Raw genomic sequence first — 25,008 nt, 5'->3', positions numbered from 1 at the left:
ACAGTTCTATCCTTCATGAGCCAAATTACTTCCCAAGAATGGTGGCAATCAGCAYGCGAGACTTCAGTGTTGGAGGCATCTGTAAAACTCTTTTGTTGGGTGGGACTTGCTTCCCCTTGTCAGTCTGGCACTTAAATCTCATGTGGTCATTTCCTGCCACATAAATCACTAAAACTGAGTAACTGGATATGCAGAGATTCAATAAGCCCTGTAGCCTAGCATATAACTTAAAATATTAATAAAAATAATAGCTGTTGCTATTTCCCAGTTTCCCAGTTCCTTTCAGTGGTTCATTCGTTCCTGGTTCTACACCAGGCCACGCTGTTCATCACTAGTGCTGCCTCTGCCTCGCCTCACAGAACTTACCCAGCGTCCTGGGCTTCGTGGGCTCGCAGTATAGATAACAAGTTATTGTGCTGTAGGAATTCACACACCGCAGGGTAACTGGGGGGAGAAAATAAGAGCACCTGTTATGGCATTATCAGAAGCACCACATATAACTCCAGCTTTTCAAACACTTCAGCCAACACACAGCTCTCATGAGGGCAGCCCTGACCTGCAGGCAGCGAGCCACAGAGGCAGCCCCTTTCCCCCCACTCTCCCTCCCAGCCCTGGTGCTTTTATGGGGAAACTCACATCCACGAGCAGGCTGTCAGACACGTACGCCAGCGTACGGCAAAAGCAAGATGCAGGAAAGAACCAAAAAAAAAGAAATTCACTAGCAACCTCACATGCTTTTGGAGGCAAGTCTTGGCATACTTCTATTTTTGCAAATGATGCAGTAAGAAAATGAAAAGTTGCAAAAAAATCTCCAAGTGTGCCAATGATATTTTGTCGAAGAGTTACTTATTTCAAGAATTGGATGCAAACTAATGCAAATCTCAAGGAAACTAAACTAAGTAACTAAAGTAACTAAGTAAACTAAAGTAACTAAACCTCAGGCCCTCTGCATGCTAGCTTTGCTGCTAAGCTAATGTACTTAGCTACACAGTTACAAAGAGAGATTTTATTCATGTAGTACTTACAACACCACTAGTAAGAGTCAGATTCTATCACCCTTAACAAGTACTGGCACAATAAATTGTATTAACATTTAAAAATAGATTAAGCCACAGCATTTTTTTCCTATTTATAGGAAACTAATTATTTCAATTATTTAGTAGCATACACACCATAGTATATTTCAAATATTTCAGTAATGCTAGGAAGCCATTAAGGTGCTCATTAAATCTCTGTGGATCCTCCTGATGGCATATTAATGCCACAGCTTGCTAAGTATGAGTGACTGTGTAAAGACTCGAGCACCGCATGCTTGCATGGTCCTTATGTAACTATGTCTTGCCAAAATAAAAGTAAACCCAAGTGTCTGCAATACATAAGTACTCTAGAACACGTGTCTGTATATCTATACGTTTATTTTATATAGTGTTTCCACCCCCCAGGAGGTTATATCTTTACTTCTACTGGTAGTTCTTAACTGAGAACTGAGCTGCTGATTTTTCTTCCCAGGCCTGCCACGCTCTTGCCAGCCCAGTCCCTTGGAAGCACAGTGCAGTTGCCAGAGCAGGGCTTTCGGAAGAGCTTGAACGGGTGAACAAGATCCCAACGGCACCATCAGCTCCGGCACCGGTCTCCCCTCAAGGCAGGTACCCAAAGGGGAGCTGCGTCAAAGCGGCGCTGCCCGGGGAGGCTCCTCGAGGCCGCACGGAGGCTGGCTGGGCACCGGCTGCGCTGCCAAGCCCACCAGGGCAGCTCGGGGCCACCAGCCACAGTCGGGCCCAACGTGGCAGCCACACTAGCCCCTCGGCTCCGAGAGGCATGGCCAGCACATGGGTCTGGGGCACATGGCCACAAACATCCAACCACCGTGTTATTTCCCACTGTTGATTCACCTGCTTTCAGATTTTAGAAAACACAAAGCAGCAAGGGTTAGGGAAGGAGCACTAAGGTAAAAAGGAGTCTCCACAACCACTTCTGTGCCAGGTAAGTAGCGTGACACACTCCGAGTGTGCCCGTAACAAACTCACCGAGCCTCTGAGCATGCAACCCAAATGCACATAGAGGAACTACGTTATGGGGCTGCTGGTATTATTCAAGATTGGGGCAAGAGCACACAGCGTTCTGCAGTAGCTAGGGACAGGATGCAATCATACAGTAACAGGGAGAGAAAAACTGCTTAAATAAAAATGATGGCTAAATATACTGACCAAATTTAAAAAAAAAAAAAAAATTATCATAGGCAAACATTATACAAAAGACCAGCTGCCCCAGCCATCATTTCCCAGATCATATTCCAAAACCTCCTGCAACCACTTGACAGCCCCATGAGTTTATTTCTTTATGCATGAGAGATAAAAATTCAGAAAAAAAAATGTATTAGCATGGAACCTAATGCATCATCTTCCTTCACATCCCTAAGGCCAAGTCCCTGCTTGCTTACAGGGCTTCTGGACATGTTGAAGCTCAGCAGCCACTAGCAGCTCGAGGCTCCAGGGCCCGTGGCGAGGAACGTGGCCAGTTTCAGGGACGACCAGTGTCCTGCAGGCTCTCACGCTCAGGTTTGCTCAGAGGGATTGTCTAAAAAAAGTTGCCATTATAAAAACAGCTTCACCTCCCAAATCACGTGCCGCGTGGCTTTGGCAACGGCAGTCATCTCAAATGCTGACGGGCTGCCATTCAAACCACTGGCAAATGAGAACTCATTTGCATCCATTTCTTTTTATAATTAATTGTGACTAAATGTAGACTTATGGTACATTTTGTTTAGGAATTTTTACATTAACTTCTAAAAACTGGGATGTATAATGAAAAATCTGACAGACAGTTATGTTCATTATCAGTGCAGCTGTTGAAAATGTCTGGCCTATTACTTTTTCCATAGTATTCTTTCCATGCAGTGTTAAGTACTGCATTGAAAACAGTTATAATGAAGTGGTAAAAATGCTTCTCAATAGACATGATAGGTTCTTCTTTCCATTTCAAAGGTAAGTACAAAAGTTCTTTTTTTTTTTTTTTTTTTTTAAAATAATTCTTTGACTTAACTTTCTTACTGGTCAAATTAATAGGAAAGAGATTGTTATGAGCAGAATTTGGCTCTTGCTCGGATTCCACAGACTCCATTACTTAAGAGAGTTGTCAAATAGTCCTCCAAGCATTTACAGACGCTCTGGCTGCCATCTTTTCTGAGAAAAACGTGCTCCCTCCAAGTGAATAAACTGGCACTCATAATGAGCAAGGACTACATCACCCAGACCACTACTCTGTTAAGTGCTTTATCTGGGCATTTTCATTCTGAAAAGGCCAGACTACTTCCATTTTCTGCTTTGGCTACTTATGAGGAAGGGCCTAGGGAGCAGCAATGTTTACAGCTACATTCCACTGCCATATAGGCCATACCACTGTGACAATACATCAGTTAGCTCCTCTTCGAGCACAATTTCTTCTTCAACAGATGTCTCTAATCAGGCACCCCTACTTTTCCAGAATATCCTACAACAATCTGGAGAGGAAAACCCAAAGGTATAAAAAGCGAAATCCCAAAGCTCTCCTCTTTGGGAATCACAGAATCACAGCAAGCCCTCCAGGTAAAACAATAGCCAATAACCCAGTGGTCTTGCCAAAAGTTATCAGAAAACTTCTACACCAAAGAACTTCAGCTCTGGCAAACTCCCAACTAGTTTTCCAAATTGCTCCTCTTCCAGGAACATTCCCCTCTTTGCCTTCCTTTGCAAGATCCAGATTGCAATTTGCCCAAAAATAAAACATTTGGCCAAGAGGGAAAACAAACAAACAAACAAGAAACCCCCACACAACAGGCCCTTCCAGAAGGGCCTTGCCTGCTGCCTGCACTTCATGTGTCATGCTGAATCACAGCAGAGCAGTGACTCAGAGACAACAAAATACCCCACTGAGAAGTCAGAAAGATGTTATCTTCCACAGAGCATATGATCATGATATTCTCTACTTCAGCACCATTTTTTGACAGAAATTCCTCAAACACATTTTTACAAATGCTGAGCTATATCTTGCGTGACCACTAAGTTTTGAAGAAAAAGCAATACATTGCTAAAAATCATATAAAACTGGTTTTCCAGCAATAACTGGAAAAATGCTGCCCACAGCAATCCTTCAGTTCTACATAATCTTACCCTGCTGCTGCCTTTCCCAGGTGTCAAGCAACGCACAGTCCGTCTCACAGGTTCATGTGTACATAAACCATATACACAACAGTAGGTGAAGTTAAGCTCTCAATAATAAAACTCAATATGTTGACCAACACTAACTAGATTATTTTAAAAATTACCAATTCCATAAAATAAATTCTTTAAACAAAATGTATCTAAAATGCATCTAAAAGCATATCTACACTTCCGGACTACCCCAGCATGAGCAGAGTCACCTTGTGAGCATGGGCATTCTGAATTTATTCAATACCTTGAAGGGTTTGACAGAACTACCCCACCCCGTATTCCCAAGATATTAAGAAATATGTGAAATACGCAGGAAGTAATAACTATGCCTCATCCCCTAAACTGAAAATCTTTCCAGCACATAGGTAGCAGTCATTGTTTATGTACACTCTGTTTGGGAGTGCGAGCAAACCATGGAACTGACATGCTRGAAGGGCCCTAATTCTTCTTCAGTCCCTGAGCACCCACAAGGCCAAATTATTTCCCCTCTCCGTCTCCAAGGCCAGCGAGTGGCACTTTCTGTGAGTCTGCAAGGGGAGCTGCTCTGTGCCACTGCTCATCATCTTTTTTGTTGCTTTTGAAAAATATGAAAATGCAGTCAACTAAAAATCTCATCATTCCTCAAGAGCCAATGTTAAGCTCATTTACAAAACCCAAAAAGCTAAAACTTAAAGTTTGCAGTAATTCCTGAGTGTTTGCTCAGGTTGTATGGCCATCTAGACTTTGGCCAGGCTCACAACCCTCCTGTGCTCTTGTTAACAGTCATTGAGTCTTATATGCATAAATGATTGCAGAAGGTAAGTGTTAAGCTTGCACATGTGCTTACTCCTGATAGGCAGCCCTTGATACATTTTACGTAGGATAAGACACTGCTAATTAACTCAGGAGTGTAACCAAGCTCCCCAAATTCTTTACCAGAGCTTTAGCACAAAGGAAATTAAACAAGCCGGGCACACAGCCAATTGCAATTTTCATGAGTAGGACTGGGCATGCTCATCGTAACTTTGTCCGAATGCAATGAAAGAACATTTTATTCTGCACCCACCTGGTAAATCTTACAGGAACAAGGTCATTCTCAATCCCAGAGGGGCTGCAAGAGCAGAGCTTTCCCCCATGCCTCAGCACTGGCCTAGTCTGCTTACTGGCTGGGTCTCCTCAGGTTAGCAGTATGTGACACAGCGCCAGCCTACTGCTCAGAGCTTTCTGTCCAGTGGGAGAAGATGGATGCATGGATGGGAGAAGTTCTGCACTTAGCTCATACTAATGAACTAATTCACACAACTGTTATTGCATTATTTTTACTGTCATGAAACTGCAACAAGATAGCATGACCAAGACAGTAAAGGTTATATAAGCTTAAATCTCAGAGAAAGAAACTCCTACAGCAGTTACTGCTTGTTCACTTTGAGATGCAAAGGACTTAAATTTTACCATGATTACTCAAATTTCACATCTATTTTTCCATTTGCATTACACTATTACTGTTTTCATGGGTCTACAGATTCTGACAATCCACACTGTGAAATGCTGCTGGATTTCAAAGATATTTATTAATTGCTTCCTGTTAGCACCTTTTAAAGAAAGCTATCTATTCTTTACCGCTCCAGATAAGAAGCTGGACATAGGATCTCAAGAACTGACATTTTACAGGACTGGCCATAAAAGTTTCAACAACTTATCCTCCAAAGGAAATTTATGGAATAAAAGCTTGATCAGTTTGAAATTCCCAAAGCCGTACCTGAGTGGTCACCTAATAAGTGTAGTGAAAAGCTCTTTATACTTTCCCAAATATAGTGAGCCCATACTCATAAGTGGTTAACATTTCACAAACAAACAGAATTTTGGATGAACAGAAAGAACCTAATGCAGAGCTGGAAAGTCCCGTTAACATGTGGTATGTACACAGGACACCATATTATCTTTCAAGTGATTTTTCTCATAGCGATTTGTTGTAGGAAACAACAGTCACAGAAAAGTCGCTCTCATTTGCCATTATAGTGAACATGCCCTATAAAATGGAAATTATTTATTACAATTATTTCCTGCAATTAAGAGACCTTAATCATCTCAAAATCATTTTCCTGAGCTCTTTGAAATCTTTCTGACCTTCTTATAAAACAGCTCCTGATCTTTAACTTTCCATTTTGGATATGACTAACAATTCTTGTTCAATGAAGAAAAAATGAAGGCCCTTCCGTCACTACCCTGTACTGAAGGGTGGCTGTTTTTTCTTTGCAAGCTGAACTTGCCATTTTAAGGAGATTCGCCCCTTCACTCAGGAAGAAACTAGACAAGGAAGACAAAGTCAGATGCTTCACACAGCATGGGGAATTTACTGCCAGGGATTATTAAGGCAAGCAGATTAGTGAACTTCGAAAGCAATTAGATATTTGCTTTAAGAGCAACATTTGCTTTTACACAGTCTTAGCTGAACGTGACTCTAAGTCACTGATCTGCTAGCATCATCAGACAGTTTTACTTCCCTGATTTATTACCTGACAGTTAGATGACATATTTCTTTCTTCCCTTAAAATCCACAGGCTCATGTAGTGTGCAAGCAGCCTCGTACCTAGGTGTCCAGCCCCCAGTGTGTTCCACACTCAGAGCGGCTCGTGCCGCCACTGCCACTCAGTGCTTGCAGTGATGGGTGCCTGGGAGCCCTGGGCATGCTCCCGACACAGGGTTTGGGGTTATTTGAAAGAGAAGGAAGGATTTTAGCCCTCCCAGTTTTCAGGCCATTTCTGCATAGATCAGTCGTTGGCAACAGCTGGACTCTTGCTCTCCCAACGGGACCCAGCACACTCGCGGAGCACTCACCGCGCCACCCACCGCAGGCGGCTGCCCTCCTGCTGGCAAGGGCTGAGCGCTGCCAGCGCGGGCTGCAGCGCCCGCGCCTTGGCTCCCCTCCCTGCCATGCTGGAGCAATTACTGCTGAAAGAAAGGCCCAGGAAAACTCATTGCTTCACGTCAAGCCACCCACCACCTTTCTGCTAACATTACTAATACAGAGGCCATGGCTGGTGGTCTCATCTCCTGGTCACTATCCTCACTTCAGCCCTTACCAACTCCCTTTTAACCAATACCATTCAAATCTTAAATTTCTTAGAAAGAACCAATCAGACATGAGCAAAAGTTTGACAAATCTTGGAAAAAAAGAAGTCTGTACATGTGGGGAAATCACACTTGCATTTCAGTTTGCTTTCTGCTCATGAAGTTTGAGTAAATTAAACATCTGCCTTTCAGAACAGCCACAGAGATTTAAGATCCATCACAGATCTCTTAGATGCCCACCTGGCTTTTAGCAGAGTCTTTCACAATTCTTGCTGCCCAGCAGAAAAAAAAACAGAGTTTTCCAATACTAGTCTTTAATTCAAAATTAAAATTCTTAAACTAGAAATTCAATTACACTTTCTCTTTTGAAAGGGCCATGTTTACTCCCTAACTTGCAAGATTAGGGATAAACAAAATATATAGGCTTGGGTGTGAATCAAATCAAGTCCTCTTGGGTTTCCAGGTTGCGAGGAGAAGGCAAAAGGCAGCAAAGCCAGCGGAGAGGAGCGCCCTGGGCCCAGGCGCACACGGGTCCGGGCCCAGCAGAACTCGTGGGTGCCCAGAGCAGCCCTCCGCCCGAGGAGCCATGCTCACCTGTAGAAGTACGAGCAGCCCCGGACTGTGTTGTGAGTAAAGTGTTCCTGAGTCTTCTCATTTCCAAAGTCCTCTAATGGGTCTGACCACAGGATGTCACACATGGGTCCATATGCAGGTGGTTCCTTGAATCGATCTAACTAAGAAAAATAGGAGAGAAAGAAATACTAACTTCTTTCAACTACGTCCCATAGAAACACAGAAGCAAAAGCTGCTGCTTTCACTACCGTGGGCTGCTAAGCCCAGACCAAGCCATGCTCTATTTCTGCTGTGGGCTGCTCTCAGCTCCAGAGCACTGGATTTAGAGTAACAGTTACACAATCCTCGCTAACACTGACAGGAATAGATATATCTGCAACTGAAGGAATACTGTCAATGCCCACTCTGTGCAAATTTGTCTGCAAGTTTTTTCCTTTTTAAAATATTTTTTAAGCATCTGTATGGAAAACAAGAGAAGGAAGACATTTCTGTATTTCACTATTTGTCAGGCATAGTGGCATTCGATTAATGGAGCAAGAGATTTTAGGAAAAATGCAATACTTAATTCGAAGCAAAATTCTCATTTTCATTCAATTATAGGTCTCTAAATTTAACAAAGGAGGCAGCATCTCTGCATCTTACTATGAAAATCTTGCTGCTCTCCAAAACTGCAACCTTAACTATTTGAACATCAAAGAATTCCTCTATCTATAGCTGATCACTGATATTAAAAAATTCAAATTATAAAGGATCATACTGCAAACAAGATACAACATAACAAACTTGGGAATATTACTATCAGGATTTCTCCGCAAGAACCCTTTAGTATAGAAAATTGGTAAGATGGGCATATGAATGAGGCTGGCAGTCTATCACCTTTTCTGCTCTGACCAGGAAGCTCAAGTAATGATTCAGTTGCACACTGTTTAAGCTAAAATTCCAGCAGAAAGAAGTGATTTTGCATGTTTTCAGCACTCAATTAAAAAGTTTTAGTAACAGACCTCTACAATTTTAACTTGGCATTTTTGTCATAAAATATTCATAGCCTACCTACACTTCTAACTTATTTCAGTCCTTTAAATAATTCATGCTTTTATAACTATAATCCATCTCAATTAAATAACAACAATTCATGAATATGCAAACCACTTCCCTGTTGATTGCCAAAGATGAATAAATCTGCTAGCAGACAAAAAAAAGGCAAAGATGTTAACGACCCTAATCTAGAATCAGAGTGCTAAAAATTTTAATCTGCCATTATGTTGTTGCAACCCCAGCTAATTTTTAGGCAGAGAATATTTTAGTTTAATGAAAGACTTTAGTTTAATGAAGAACCTTCACCTCACAAACAAAACTTTACATTCAGCAGTTAAAGTGTATATAATATCTTTCTCTAATTGCTTTTAAACCATAACATGTCATTATTTTTTAACCATTTTTAAACACATTTATCTCAACATAATTTATTTTTCAGTAACCTTAAAGCTCAAGGTAAATGCAGATCCATATTTAAAAATTTCAAACCGTAAGTGGAAAATGAAAATCTTTACTGCTAGAAACAGTAAGCATGAATAGTTAAATGCCTCATTTTAGAAATATCAGAAATCTTTATTTAACCAAGATTTTTGAAAAAAACATGATAATGTGCAGCAGTACTGGATTATATGAGAAAACTTGTTTGACAATGAACTCTGAACCATTATGAGATTTGTAAAAAACGTTTTCAGACCACAAGTGTTAGCTTTGGGTATTAAGCTATGAAGCCTCACTTAAACAACTTGGACACAMAAGTGTTGTATCATTAAAAATGTGGCAGAACCTACTGAGAATGAAGCTCTTAACTCTTTTTCAAATAGTATTGTTATTTGAATCACACTGAGTGCATCATATTTTTCTTTTTTTATTTTATGTTCAAGTAGTATGAGGTTTTGTAGAGTTTTTATTTTTTTTTCCTCTTCGAAAATGTGCATAAGGAATTATTAGAAAGTTTGTTCACCATGTACTAAAATATATAGCAAGAAATTAACTTTAGACTCATTTGCTCCTAAATACTCATTTACCTAATGCATTTCCCTCCCCATGTGCAAAGATGCTAATTCTGTGTTTCATTATATGCTGATAATCTCCTCTCCTCAACAAAATATGACTAATCACAGCATTTCCTTTTATGTTCTCTGATTCTGAAAGACCTTTAAAAGGTGATAATGTCATCATGAATGTCAAATGGCATAAAAGCATCTTCTGCAGAAGAACAGCAGTGACAGATTCAGGTTGTAGCTGTTGGTGATTAACTGCTCCCTTAGACCGCAGCACTATTCAGACTTACTTTTCTGATGTCATCTAAGGTGTTGATCTCTGGAGACAAGCCACCGTGCACACACAGGAACTGCTGGTTCATCAGCGCAGCCAGGGGAAGGCAGTCAAAGGCATCCATGCAGGCATCATACACTCGTTCTGAATACTTGATTTTACCTTTCAAAGATGAAGATGATACCAGAAAGTATTTGAGAAGAGGAAAAAAATAATTAGATGGGGCTTACTATCCTGAGCCAGCTCGCCAACTTTCTCTTGTGCTGTAGACTGTACGAAAGCTTCTTTCATTGAAAACATTCTTTAAAATCATTACTTACTTGTGGAAAAAATATTCAGATTTTAAGTAATAAAAATCACTAGTTCTTACCAAATTACTGCTACTAGTTCTTACCAAATTATTGCTACTAGTTCTTACCAAATTACTACTAGTAACAAAAAAGCAAGATTTATTATATTGATTCCAAAATAAGTTAAATAACATACCATTATAGTCTTCTATGAAATGTACATAGTAAGCCTTAAAAAGTCTGTTAAACGGCTATCATCTGCTTCATTACAGCTCAAAGAAAGCTCTCTAAAAGTAATCAGAACTTTAACCCACTCCCTTATAATTAATAATCTACAGAAATGCCATTATGAATTGAAAGAGGTGGCCCAATAAAGCTGAAATGTTAATTTACCAATACACTTATTAAAGTCAGTAAACCATGAAGCCTTGGAGCCAATTAACATTTCCTTTATCCCTGATGCTAAGAAGGGAACAGAGAGTCATGGCAATAGTGGCAGTTTACAGTAACACAGTTTTTTTTTTTTTTAATTTGCAAGCCAAGGTTTACATCTAAGGAGCTTTTCTGTGTCACCGTCTCCTTTCCCGCCAGGAAGAGCGCATGGACAAATTCAAGCCAACTGCAGCGGCCTGCGGTGCCGCCCGGYCAGCTCGGGCACGCAGGGGCCCAGCAGCTCTCCAGCGCTGCTTCCCAGTGTTCCCTGCCTCCTGGCCCCTGCATCCCCGCAAGCCCCTCAGCCTCCGGGAGCCACAGCTGTGACATGGCAAAATCCAAAGTACTGGAAGCTACGGGCAAATACTAAACAACCATCCTGAGATACTGAAAGGGGAGTTAGGACAAAAGAAAAAGTAGACTTACATTCTTGCTTAAATGTGAAATACTCTGTTAAATGTCTACATTCATGATTCCCACGAAGTAAAAACAGTGTTTTGGGGTAAAGGATTTTCAAGGCCCAGAGATACAGCACACACTGTAAAGAAAAAGAAGAAACAGTTATATAATTCAATTACTTATGTCAACAGAAAGAAGAAAGTGTTGCGTGCAACAAGATTTTACCATCATTCCTAAAATTAACTACAGGCAAGCATTTCCCTGCAGTTTAACCTGCACTGGTGGAAACCAGGATTAACCTACTTGATTCAAGTTTTGCCTTGGGCTACGTGGCATTTCCATGTTCACTCCTGCCCCATGTTCAGCTGTGCCAGCTGCCAGCAGCACTGCTGCTCACCGCCCTGCACCGCGCCCGCCAGGGCGCACAGCAATGCCCGCTGCAAACGCTTCCAGCCCAACAGCTGCAATACCTCACCTAAAGAAAAGGCTGCCCTCGAACTATTTAACTTATACTTCACCCTATCCTGCAGCTTCCGATACCACTGAACCTTTTACGTGCATATCTGCAGTGAACACGTCTACTGTTCATTTTACTTTTTTTTTGTACAAACAACAGAGGAGAATTCCACAAACCTCTCCTATTAAATGGAGTAACTACAAAGCTGCTGCAGAGCCTTTTGCCTTTCAAGCAGATTTGTGTTTGAGATTGTATTTCTTTTCAAACATGTTCATTAAAGAGAAAAATATCGGGGCTAACCTCTGCCCAGATCTCGAGGCCTTCTGATTTTAAAATTTCTTTTGAAAATTGCACTCATACAGCAATGATGCCAAAAGCATTAGGAGACTCTTGACAAATGAGCAAAATTGAAAGAATAGTCATCATTTATCCAGGACCCCGCTAGTCAGGCACTTGGCTAACAAAGTCACRTCACCTCAAGTCAGATACTTGCATAAGATACTGTGTGAGAAGGGTGGGCTCACTTTGCAGGCTCAGCCTCCCTATTGCTGCCAAGCTGATAGGCTCATCTCATCTTTTAGTGCAGAAATGCAAGGTCCACAGGATGACAGAAAAAGTGAGCTAGAAAACTGTTCTGAACATTTGCTCCCTGGCCTCTTTCTTTCTTACATGTACGTGACCTGTTACCCAAGAAAAAAAGACATCCAGTTTTAACACGTACACATGCAACTCCTTCCTCAATGACCCAATTCAGTCACTGCTTTATTTATTTTAATAATCAATAGCTAGGCTAGGAGTCCCAGAACATTCTTAATACTAGCAGTTCTGTTTAGAGCAAAACCACCATAATCCATTTAATTCTGCTAAACACGTATAGTAATGAATTTCCTTCTACAGTTCAGAACTTCTTGCTAAAGAGAAGAAATGCAACATTTCTGTTAGTCGCATTTTAACCGTTTATTTGCTTCTTCATTCGTTCAGTGATCCTCATCTTTAAGAAAAAAAGCAACCCTCTTTTGCTCAAGCTAAAACTTAGACTTGCTGCGGCTAATTACAAGTCAGCAGGCGCTTTACAGTGCCACAGTTTCTCTTGAATGTATTGCACGCAAACATCTGGATGGTCTGTCTGCACTCTGGGATTGCTGTTCCCCTGTTGTAAGGGTTTGGAGGCAGCAGAACAGAGCAGAAGTGAAGGGTAGGGCGGCCTGCAGGACCTGGCAAGCTAGTCCTGTCGCTTGGAATCACAGCAGCCTCTGAGCTGCTGCCTTGGCCTCCTAAGCAGAGCTGCCCTGGAGACAGGAAAAGAGGTGCGAGGTGCCAGGGGAACTGCCCTGCCGTAATGCAGCCTGAAGCAGATCCCTACGACACAGGAATATCTGCTTCAGCCCAAGCCTGCAACAAGAGGTGCCCAGGGAAGGTTTTGTGCAGTCTGTGCTGGCATGACCTTGACTGGGCTTTGAGCATTTCACTTGAACAGAGGAGGCGGCTTAGGCTTCTCAGCACCATAGCACTGAAACTCTGAGTTTGGGGACAACTTCTTTGCTTCATCATTCTTCCCAGTGCTGCCGGCACCTTCAGCTTCCCTGAATCTACTGCTTCACACAGAACTTGATGCAAACGTTGTGAGACAAGAAGTTTCCAGTGACACCTCCGCTCATGCGAGAGGAGTTCCAGCTTCTAAAGCTGAATTTAAGTTACCCCAGGGCTTCTACTCCTGTCAAATCACCTTACAATTTCAAAAGGCGTAATGATAAGTGCTTAGATGAAGTGCTTTATGGGGGGGGGGAGGGGAGGGAAGGACTGGTTTAAGATTTTGGCAACTAAGATTTTTACCACTTTCATTTTTTTTCCCAACCTTGGCAGGGTGGAAAGAAGCATTTAGACTGTTATATATAATATTGTCCAGATTGGGGAAAAATGAGGAAAACCTCTAAGTTTCATCATATTGGTGCTAGGTTCTCCCTTATGGGTGCATCACCTTATATTCACTTGTTTTTCTCCCTTACGCTCCCTTTGAAGGATTCATGAGAACCAGATAGAGACAAGGTAATAGAGAAGCTGGTCCCAGGATCACTGCAGCCCAGAGTTCTGTGCTCCCGTGCCATCATGCAAGCATTGCAAGCCCATCATCCAAACGCTGCTTACATGGAAACATATTTAAGGCTTTCTTTTTTTTTATTTTTTTTCTTCCTCTTTTTCTGCTCAAAAATAAGTGATATAATATCATACTGGTTGACAAGAACTAATTAGCAAATCACTTTCTTTCCATATGAACTAAGACATTCCGGCTTTATATTTTAACTATGCTTTATATAATGTTTGTTTGCTTTTTCATTTTTTGTTTTTTAAATCAAAGTGAATATTCCTATCATCATTTAGCTGTGTGATAAATGTGGGCATACAATCTCTGATTATTTAGTAATGCTACTTCCCAATAGCAAGATTTAAAAGCCTCCTTTTTATCTTCCTTCATGTTTTTCCATCCAGATATCATTATTCCTTCTCTTTGCTTTGACCCTTCAAAAATGCGCAGCAGTGACCTTATAATTTAGGCTCCCCTGAGGTTATTTTTGGCCTGTCTCATTTCTTCCTTCTTGGTATTGACCTCATGGTGCTGCATCACCAGCTTACGTGCTTGGTGCCTGTGTCACCCAACTGGCAGCTATGATAGGTTTCCAAGTAAAGAGCTGAACTACCTCCCAGCTCCCACAGGCTGTTTTCCTGCTGAGGCTCCAGGTATCAGCACCATGAGGAAAAATGCCCTAGGAAATTAAGTACCTCATAAGCCAAAGCCATGTAGTGTCCAGACTGACTAGGGTTTAACTGAGCTTTCCTACTATTTGAACCTGTGGCACACCTTCTGCAAGGGAAGTTCAAACCCCCAGACCTCCTGCACACACCTCAAGTTATGTGCAATTGCAGGACTGTGTTGGCACCCATAGCAATGCCTGCAACACGGTGCTCTCTTTCACCTGCTCTTGGTTTTGTGACTGCTGAGCAGAGTCACCTTTCATCCTGCAAGGGATCCTTTGAGCCGCCAGGCACTGCAGGTGCTTTGCAAGCTAGGGCATAGTATCTTACCAGGGTTTATCCATGCAACAACTAATCCAGACCTTGCCCAAATCTAAGAACCACACTACCTTTAGCTGCACTGAAATAATTATGCTATCGCAGCACCTCACAGAAATGCAGCTCCCTGAAGGGGAGCAACTAGTCCAACGGAAACTATGCATCTTTACACATTTAACTGCACTCACACTCCTGGCATGAATATTTATTATGCCTTTTAGTTCAGGAACAAATAAAGATACACCTCATTTGTAACCAAAATAATTACAAGCACTGCAAATTCCTGCCATTCCTAAGCTACCATCCTTTGAGCACAAGAGCACAAGGAAAGAAAACTGCAGATATAACTCACAGTTAGGTTAAAATACACATACACACACATATATATTTTTTGTATCACCTTCACTGCAGCCAGGCTTTCATGCTGCAGTTGCCAGCTTTCACGGATTGAAGAAAACCCTCCTCATTTTAGGCTCTACTGCATAACAGAGATAAGGCAGCAYTTGGAGCAACCAGAGTTTCTTCCCTAACAACTTACGGTTCAGCAGACTTCTTGCTACTGTGCTTCTGCTTTACCTATTCTGTGTGTTTTTAAAACCAGTGCCCATGGATGTAGAGGTTATAGATTCAAAACCAAAATGCCTACTCTGTGAAAATCAACTTTTTGTGGAGTAGCTGTTCTTCATGTTATCCCAGAATCACATTTAAAAAAAATAATCTGTTGAATATTCCCAAGCTGCTTTAGGGCCTGTTTTTGACACTTGCATAGTGGTATTTCAACTCTAGACTTTAACTGTTGAAACACTCTTCTAGCTCGTCTCCCAAATGACTTCATTTAAAAACATCAGATATGAAACATTACTACTTGCCCTATTTTCTTTACTAGGGCTCTGTCACATTACTCCGATTTCAGCCTTTGGGAGCATCTCAATTTAAACCTAAACTTAAGTAGTATTTTTTTTTTCCTGCATTCCCCCTCCTTGCTAGCACTTCAGACAGTGCTGTCTAAGGGCCAGTTCCTGGCTCTCCTCACCGGTCCTTGCGCCCTGCACCAGCTGCGCAAGCRGGTCCCGCAGAGCAGGAAGGGAGCAATGGGGGCAAGCGGTGCAGGTCACCTCTGCGCACTGGCCTGCGGCCTCTGCCTGCATCCTGACCGAGATTTTGGCATGCTCGAGGGGCAGAGAAACTAGGGAATATTCCGGCTCTGAGAAGCATCCCCAGCAGAAACAGAGATCTTACAACACACGAATTGTTGATACAGGGAGACATATCTGCTATTGCCAGATAAAAGAGAAGGGCAAGGAAATTTAGGATAATGAAAATATTAGTATTCTCTGCAAGAACAGAGGAAAGTAATAGACTCTGCCAGTAAACTCCTCCCCCTAGCCAAAGATATTTTAAATCAAGCTGTTTACTGAAAGCATGAACACATTGCAGAATGGAGAAAACTGGATGGGGTTTCTTCTTCCAGCAGAGGTCTAGGAAATGCACATGGACTTGGGAGATGATGAAAACAACTTAACCAGCATTTGCCTCACCCACGGTTTACTAACAAGATTTACCATGTGCACTTGCTTTCTTGGGAGAAACTAGGTAATAATTTCTAGAAGTTCACAGAAAAGCAGCAGCTTCTGGGTCTGATAAACTAATTCCTGATGTTCAGACTCTGTCCAAACATCTCACTTGGTTCTTGCTAGAAAAATATCATGAAAACTTTTTCTTCTTCTGGAATTTCAATATTTGCATTTGGGGAAATAAACAAGCATACATGTTTTGAAGCTCCAAACACAACACTTGTTTTGTGTGGTTTGATTTTTGGCCTAATATGCAATATCTTAACTATCTGCTCGGTCAAAAATGACCAAGACRAACCTTGTAATGTACAATTTTATTTAAACCTGTATGTTTAAACCTGTATCGGATGCACAGGAAAATTCCAAGAGTTCATTGGTATAATATTACACTTGATTTTTACTATGTCATTTTTCAAATAATTTGCTGAAAAACAGTCTAAGTACACTCCTCTCCACCACAGGGCTTTTAGACCTCACTCTGTAGAGTTTTCAGACTCACATGCACCATTCTTTCTCAGAACCTTTTTCTGCAGAATCACTTATGCACTAACTATCCCTTGGATTTTTCAAAAACCCTCTGGTTTGATCTTTGGGGTCCTTTTATCCATGGCTGTCAGCTTGTTTCCAAGTGAGAGCTCAGAGACTGCTGTGGAGTCCAAGCCCCAGGACAAGCACAGCAGGGCAACGTTACCAGTCACCGAGGGCAGGAAACGAGTGCACTCTGCCAGACCCGGCACCTGCACAAGACTGCTCTTCTACAGGAGAAAAGGCTCGGGCTCCTAATGCCTAATGGTCAAATGGAAATGGGAGCGTGCCTGGGAGATACGGATCCAGCTCTTCAGTTCCACCTGCCTCAGCAATCTCTGATCCTGCAACGCCTTATTTAGACCCCATCTTAAAGCCATAAAACTCACTCCATCCAAGCTCTGTAATTAACTCCAATTGGTGAAACACGGCACATGTGTGAGCCTCTAGATGCTTTACAGGGCAAGGGCTGTCATTTCTACTGAGTGCTTTACACAAACACTTCTCTTTTCCCCTCTGCATTACCAAATGCCTTCCACCTACCTTATGCAATTTCTTCTTCTTCTGATCTTAATGATAATAGCTTACATTATATATTAGCTTTCATCCAGAAGAATCCCAAATGCTTTTCAGCCCACAGACAGGATTATCTCGCCCACTGTCAGCATTCAGCTTGGTTGAGGCTCAATGGTGTCAGTTTTACACTAGATAGCATCACACACACCAATTGAAGGGACTTTTTAAAGCTTTTGTTACTGGTGATTAATCCCTTGGACCACCTGCTTAACCTGCTCTCTTGGAAAGATCCCAGTGCTGCAATGTCTGTATGGGCAGAAAGGGGAGCGCAGCAGATACGCAGTTAACAAGGACTCGAGGCAACTGAAGCAGGAGAATATGCACCGAGACAAGGTGAGTTTAGCCCCTGCCTTCTAAACAGGCTCAAAGCACAGGCAGAGCTGGTGCCTGCTGGCCAGACTCGGGACTCCTTCCGCCACCAGCAGCAGCCCCACAAGCTGCCAAATGGCATCCTCACCCATACCCCTTCCTTGGCACTACTTCCTACGCTAGGCAGAGTAAGTAGCTTATACCCAAGTGCACAACTCTTACTCCAAACTCTTCTAAAACAGAAGCCTGTTTCTATTTAAAGGCAGTCCTTCGTCGTGGTCATGGGCGGGGACAATCAGTTATGTGACCAAAGATGCAATAATTTGAGTCTTAAATACAAAAAGGGATTAAGGAAATCACAATTTTGATCCTTCTTTTGTGCTGACAGATGCCAGCAGTGCTTCAGTGAAAAATGCTGGAAAACCTAATGGCAGAACATCATTTACTAAATATACATGTGTAGATTATTAAATGAGTAACTTGAAGGGATTTATTTGCTCTGCTCCCCTTTTAACACAAACAAGTTATTTCATTTTTTTGTTATATAACTTGAATTCTTTAATCAGCAGTAGCCCTGGAGTAAATTATGGTAAATTCAGGCACACACTTTCAAGCTGAAGTAAAACCACTTGCTCTMTATGTGCACTCTACGACAGCACATATAGAAGTGAAGAAGTGAAGTTCCTGCTAGGACATTGCCTCAATCCAGGTCTGGAGGAGATACGAGCTGGTCTATCACAAGTGAAATAGCATTTCAGCATTCAGCAGCACAAGAGGTCAAGCCCACATGGCCAAACTCCAGGCTTCCCCAAGACAAAAAGCTTCCAGCTCCCTGCTCAGCACCGATCAGGCAAGGGAGAGAGCAACCACACGTGGCACGAGGAAAGGCTTCAACATGGGGTTGTCTTGGTGGGGCTCCAAGAAACTTAATCCCAACTAGATTAACTATGAGACTGGTCTAAGCATGATTTACAACAGATGGACAAGATAAGCCTCAAACGTTTTAAGATTTGAGCTTCAAGAATGTGCCACTTCCTGAACGTTCATTTTAAAATACATTTTAAAATGAACCAAAAAAATCGTAAGTGATTTTATAGAACCATAAAAACAAGGACTTTCTCTTTATGCATGAACATAAAATTGCCAGGATAATGCAGTAATCCATTTCAAAAAACACATTACAAGTAGCCAGCTGTTTATGACTACATATCCTGCACCGTATGACAACAATGTACTAAGGTGCCATGGCCTGCCTTCAGTGTTGTATCTAAAAGGGCAGGAGGGCACGTGTTCTTCTACACTGCCTGAGTTAGCTAGTCACACATACACAACCTCCTCTCATAGGATCTATTCTAATAGATACTGGCTTTCTCCCTGAGGTCAAAGAGTTACAGCTGGAACTTTTCAGAGAAAAAGAGTTAAGCTGTAGCTCAGCTGCTGCAAAAAAGTTTGAGTGTTCAGTGACTAGCTCAGCTGTGAACCTGGCTGAACAAAACTGGTTTTCTTTGCCTATCATGGACCTCGCCTGTGAGCTTGCAAAGTTGAGCAGCACAGCAGAATGGAGAAAAAAATCCAGTTTGTTTTGTGAGCACTGGAATTATGGGCTTGGCTTTTCCATTTTGCTTAGATTTCCTTCCCACAAGACAGTCAGACTAACCTGTCTTGTCAACCTTTTTGCCCATCTCTTTCCTAAAAGCTCAAGTCTCTTCCCTTTAAGCTCATAGCTCTCTGGATGGTCACTAGAACTAAGCTGTGCAGCTCTCCTGCACAGAGGCACAGTGGCATTTGGCTGGATACCACACAGCCTTTATGAAAAACCCAACAGTGACCTTTAACATGGACTTCTTTTGTTCACAGTGGTATCCACAAAGACTTTAGGTAACCCTGAGCTGGTTAAACTATACTGTTTAACACACATAATAGGCTGCAAGCAGTTTCACAGCCAAAAAGAGAAAAAAGGAACTTACTTCAATGCTGAAGTACCCTCTGTCCACATAGTCCCCCAGGAAGAGATACCGCGTGTTGGCAGGAGAACCTCCCACTTCAAACAGTTTCATCAAGTCAAAGAATTGTCCATGGATGTCTCCACAAACTAGAAGAAATAAAGAGCAATGTTCAGTTTCACTATGCTAAGACCATCGCAGGCACATGCTTTCCAAAGTCGCTCGCTTTCATAAGAAATGCATTTTGACAATTTTGTGTCTCACCCTCTAGTTAAATGATCAGCAAGGGCTGGAAGCTGTTCAGAAGCTGTTTTTTTTTTTTCCTATGATGTGCATCCATATTTGTAGGTAAAAGACTACCAGCTAATTAAAGGAGAGCTGTTAGGCAAATCTGACCAATGTTTATTTTTACAGATATCTATTCATTCCTCCCACTGCCCTCTGGGCACATAACCTTGGCAATCATAAGATAACAAATCAAAAATCTTGAAGCAACATCTCTTCTTCCTTTGGTCCCATTCTCAAACCCAGACAAACTCTGTGAGGCCTTTCACAGAAAGCCCAGGGTGCCAGTTCCACATGAGCTGCTGGCCAAAGTGACAAAGTTCTGACTTCCAGTCTCATCGAGGCTTGAAAAAAATGGATAGAGACGTGGCTTGCTTGCTTTCTCTAAGCACAACTGACACAGAAGAATGCCAATTTTCATGCTTTAACCTTTATCCCATACCACAGAGATGTGTTTTATCTCAGTGAAGACAACCCAACAAGCTACTTGTCTAAAARCAGTGAGTCTGTACAACCATGGCAGGCAATGATGATGGGCAGCCAGGGGTGAGAATTATGAAGAAACTGAATAAATAAAGGGCTAGAGAACCGTATCCTCACCCTGCAGCCCTGCAATCTCACCTCTTATTTAATCYCTTATTAATTCCTTTTAGGAAAACAAAAAGTTAAATCACATTTTTTCTTCACATGTACACTGTAAAAATAGGATTACTATCATATTGCCACAGCATACCGAACCTAAAAACAGTAAAATGTCGCTAAAAACATTCATCTTACAGTCACTGCTGTCATGCATATTTATGTGAAACTATTAACACAATTCATGAATACTGGCTAGCTGAGAATCTTCCCATGATAGCAACAGGGTATTTGCCCTCAAAATCACATATACTTGAGTAATCATCACTATTATTTTACATAATCTTCTCTTCCTTTAACTTCCATGAGTTTTAGATGACAGTCTTCATGCTGAAAGCCATCAGCAGCTGTGATTTATAGCTAAGATGAATAACTGCCATTAATTATGCAAAATAAATAATATTCTAAGTAATATAAAGCTATTTCTCTAGAAAAAAATATGCCCTATAGGGGAAAAAAAAAAGATCATGGTTTTCTTGAACCCAGAAATCTACCAAGCTAATAACTATGTTTGACTGTACTCTTCTGCATGGACACTGTGGGATGATGAAAAACACTTCACGTATTGATGGCCAAACCAATCTGCTCTCCTAACTCCTCGCAGAAAAGCTTTTAGTTATGTAACTGTACAGTTCTAGCAATTATCGCCCGCCCCCATTTGCTCCAACTGTAAAAATGTTAAGTGGAACGAGAGTAAAAGGTTTTAAATGCATACAACTTTTGTGCTTTCACCAATGCATAGAGAAACATGAACTTTTCTTGGGGAGGACAGGCTTGTATAAATGCACTAAGACCCCTAGAAAGAAATCAAAGGTAAAAAAGCTTTCTCCAAGTAGTTATATGTTGGCAAATTTGTCACAAACCAGAAAAACAGAGCAAAGCAGTGAAGACAACAAAGAAATAAAAAGCRAAGAGCAAAGCCTTGTAAACCAGAAGTTAAAATCCTCATTTGGACCTTTGAATCCATAGCTGATGGAAAGTCCAGGTATTTTACATAGTACCTATCCTTCCTACTTTTGATAGCATACCCAGAAACATATTCAGAAAAAAAAAAAAGAGCAAAAGAAAACAGATGAGAGGAGAAAAAAAAAAAACAGGAAAAACCTTCCCCGAGCTACTCAAGTAGTTTCATGAAAGAAGCATAAAATCAGTAGATAAAACTAGAGAGAGAAGATAGAGAACACTCATTAATACTGACATTTAATTTCTAACAATCTGACCCTGGAATTCCTACTGAAAGGCAATAATGTCAAATACAGAAAACCTACTCACTATTGCCTAGAACGCATGATAGAGCTTCAGGATCTATAAGAGTACCTGGGACATATAAGACAGCTTCAGTGCCCAGTTTCACACTCATTTTGACAGGGGTTCCTGTTTGGCAGTTCCTTACCAACTGCACGCAGCGCAACTCCAGCTGTAGTTTAAAGCTCCCTGCTTTTTGGCCTACCTGAATCGCCGCCTCCCACGGCAGCAAGCTCCAACAGTTCGCTCCACCCTACAGAAAGGATCCTCTTATAACCCCTTTAGAGTCATCTCCTCATGCCTGAAATCCCTGAACTGAGTTCATTCTTGCAGCCAGAAGCTTTAAGAAGCACTTTTTACTCAAGAACTTTAAAGGAAGTTTTAGCAAATCTGATGGAGAGGCCTGTGTTTTCAAATCCACAGGACTTCCCATGTAATTATTGGAGAAATCATATTTCTGAAGTCTTCTTTACTTGCTCAGATGGCTCCCTTGGTCAATCCTGACTTTGAATTTAGCTACTTCCAACTAAAATCCATTGGGCTGTACACTAAAAGACTAGAACTTTCCAAATATAACTCACTATATCTGCCTATAAAATACTGCTTTATCACAAAAATGGAAATTGGGGACAGGAGGAGGAGGAGAGGAGTTCTTTTTAATTGCCATCCTAATGCAAATTAACTTATGCTTCAGATGGCTTCACGGAGAGGATCTGCCTCTGATTACATCAAAGGAACATGCAGTAGTGAAATAGAAACTACTGCATTAAAATTCTACTAGGACTGGAGGAAGCCCAAGGCTTAGCAGCGCTACTGCCAGCCTATTTATAGAAAACAAAGCGCTAGAGCCGTGCTTCAGACTGCAGTGACTGCTGCCACAAACAAAATGTCTGAAAACGCTCTCCAGATTGCTTAGATTCCCTTTGTTACGTGCAGCTCAATGCAGAGGTTTTTTGCAACTGTGCCATTTCCACGTCAGCTGCGTATGAGAACAAAAGTTATATGCMCAGCACATCAAACACAGCCAATTGAGGCATTTTCTATACGCAGCAATTTGCATATGCTGGCTGCACTTATTTCCTCCTTTCCCATGCACAGCCTTAATTGGCTGAACAGTGCAGCCTGATAGGAAAATTCCATGTGTCCGTTCTGAATAAATTGAGTGTCAAGAGATCACGCTCCCACCTTCAGGCATCCCCAGGGATTTGGTGCACATCTGCAACACTCCATCCTCAGTTTCCACTGCTTAGCACAGGCTCCCATGGCTTCCAAAGACACCCAGCCTGCGGGACAGGCGCGCCGTGCCGTGCGAGCCAGCCTGCGCCTCGGCTGCCTGCACWGCTAGGAGCTGGGCCAGGGCTCTGCCTGCCATGTGCCAGGTCTCTCTGACCTGCCTGTGGCTGCTCCTCAAGGCAGCAGCTCTCAGCCAGAAGACTCATGTTTTTCTCCAAGATTTAAGAAAAAGTCGTGGGTATAAGTCATCCATCTCAGTCCTCTAAACCTGAGGGAACTTTATTTCCAAGTGTGCATGTGTTAGCAGAAGACCATATGTTGCCACAACTGTATGAAACAGTGTTGCAGGTGTTGTGCATGGCAGACAATTTTGTCTTAATTAAATTACCCAAGACTGAGAATTTTTTCATTCCTTTTTGGAGAGCAAGAAGGCAGGAAAAAGAGGAAGCAAAATAAGAAACTTGGAACATTTTCATCTGTGGCTGTTCCACAAAGCATTTCTAAAGTCAAACCCAGTGGTTTAGTTATAGATGCTGCAATATAGTTATGTAATTAATGTCATTCTGTCTCTGCTTGGAAGAGAGACTTAAAGGACTTGCAGATTACATTACTTCAAGTCAGAATGGTTCAGACAGCTTGGTAGGTAACACATCATCTAAAGCAAACTAACACACTGGGCTCTCACACGAATGTTTGCTACATTCGATATGTCCACTGCATATCACAGCTCCCTGCTTCCCAAAGAAGCAGAATCTCATTCACATTCATCTTGGGTTATCTAACATGATTACAGTGGGCTTTCATCTATCTTCTTCTTTCAATCACTGAATGCAAAATTGATGACTTCACCACAGCCGAATTGGTAGCATCAGCAAACTGCAGTCACACACTTTCATCACAAATATTTCCTGAAAGGAAGAGCAGCCTCCCCAAAGGGGCCGCTGCAGCCCCGAGGAAAGTGCAGGCAGGGAGGCGCCGGGGGCTGCAGGGAAAGCCCTGGGCACCACGGGAGCGAGCGTGTGGCACCGCTTTCCATGCGAGGCGGGCGCACGGCGGCAGCGCGGCGCCCTGCGCACAGTTCCCGTGTCTGCCCAGATCAAGCCAAGTTTGCTCTTGTAACGGGAGGTAGCTTTCTCCCTCCACCCCCAAAGGCTGCAATAAATATAGGACACTTGATGTGACAAGACAGAGTGAGAAGGAACATGGAAGAGAAAACAGCACATCAGAAGAGACCTGCAGGACAAGTCATTTATACTCCAGGGAAGCAGGAAGCAAAAAAACTACAGAGCTTACAAAAATACCTTCGGTAGCAAGCTTTTAGAAATGGCTCTTCCAAATTACTTCACCACTTGTTTCATATAATTATTTGCAGTGTCTCCAAACAAAAACACCTAAACCTGGCAGGCAGAGCAGCTGTTTTGTGTACATACGAGATCACCGGAAAGAACAGAATCTTCAGGAAACAGCCTCTACCGCTGGCTGGAAAATCTATGAAGGCAGATGGAACCCCCCTCCCTTCCCCTGCAGCCTGTCCCCTGCTCAGTAAATGCTACTGCAGCAGTGAGTGCCAAATGGCACTCGGATCCAGGCCAAAGGAATGCAAGGTGGTGGGGAAAGGCTTTTGTCACCTCTACACTAGAAGATGCCAAACTGGGTCTCGGGGAGAGAAACAAAAAGGAAGCACATATTGAAGAACCATAACCAGCTCCTTCCCCAACCGCCTCCCAAGGTCAGCACTGCCCTGCACATCCCCCACAGCACATGGCACAGCAAACACCCCTTTTATCTCTTGGTCACACACCCTCGATGGCAGAGAGCACTGCCCCTGCCACACAAAGCCCACCAAAAAAATCACTTGGGAGGAAAGTACGCCGTTGGTGCCTGGGTTGGGGTCTCCAGCTTGATCTA

The 25,008-nt window shown here is 42.2% G+C and overlaps 1 protein-coding gene across 2 annotated transcripts in view; it reads right to left on the bottom strand.

The window, feature by feature from the left end:
- PPP3CA (protein phosphatase 3 catalytic subunit alpha) overlaps window positions 1-25,008 on the bottom strand; it is a 158,080-nt gene that overhangs the window by 31,209 nt on the left and 101,863 nt on the right. For both annotated transcript variants that reach the window (XM_026050887.1, XM_026050888.1), the window contains exons 3-7: window positions 19,723-19,847; window positions 11,273-11,384; window positions 10,141-10,286; window positions 7,836-7,975; window positions 367-444 (exon numbers count right to left, since the gene is read on the bottom strand). In XM_026050887.1, coding sequence (XP_025906672.1) covers window positions 367-444; window positions 7,836-7,975; window positions 10,141-10,286; window positions 11,273-11,384; window positions 19,723-19,847 — 601 coding nt within the window. The remainder of the gene's footprint in view (window positions 1-366; window positions 445-7,835; window positions 7,976-10,140; window positions 10,287-11,272; window positions 11,385-19,722; window positions 19,848-25,008) is intronic.

Source organism: Nothoprocta perdicaria, unplaced genomic scaffold (genome assembly GCF_003342845.1).
Source record: "Nothoprocta perdicaria isolate Ctin4 unplaced genomic scaffold, notPer1 scaffold_71, whole genome shotgun sequence".
In the NCBI taxonomy this organism is placed as follows: domain Eukaryota; kingdom Metazoa; phylum Chordata; class Aves; order Tinamiformes; family Tinamidae; genus Nothoprocta; species Nothoprocta perdicaria.
Note: the sequence above shows the minus strand (reverse complement) of the source record. Positions and strands in the feature narration are given on the sequence as shown.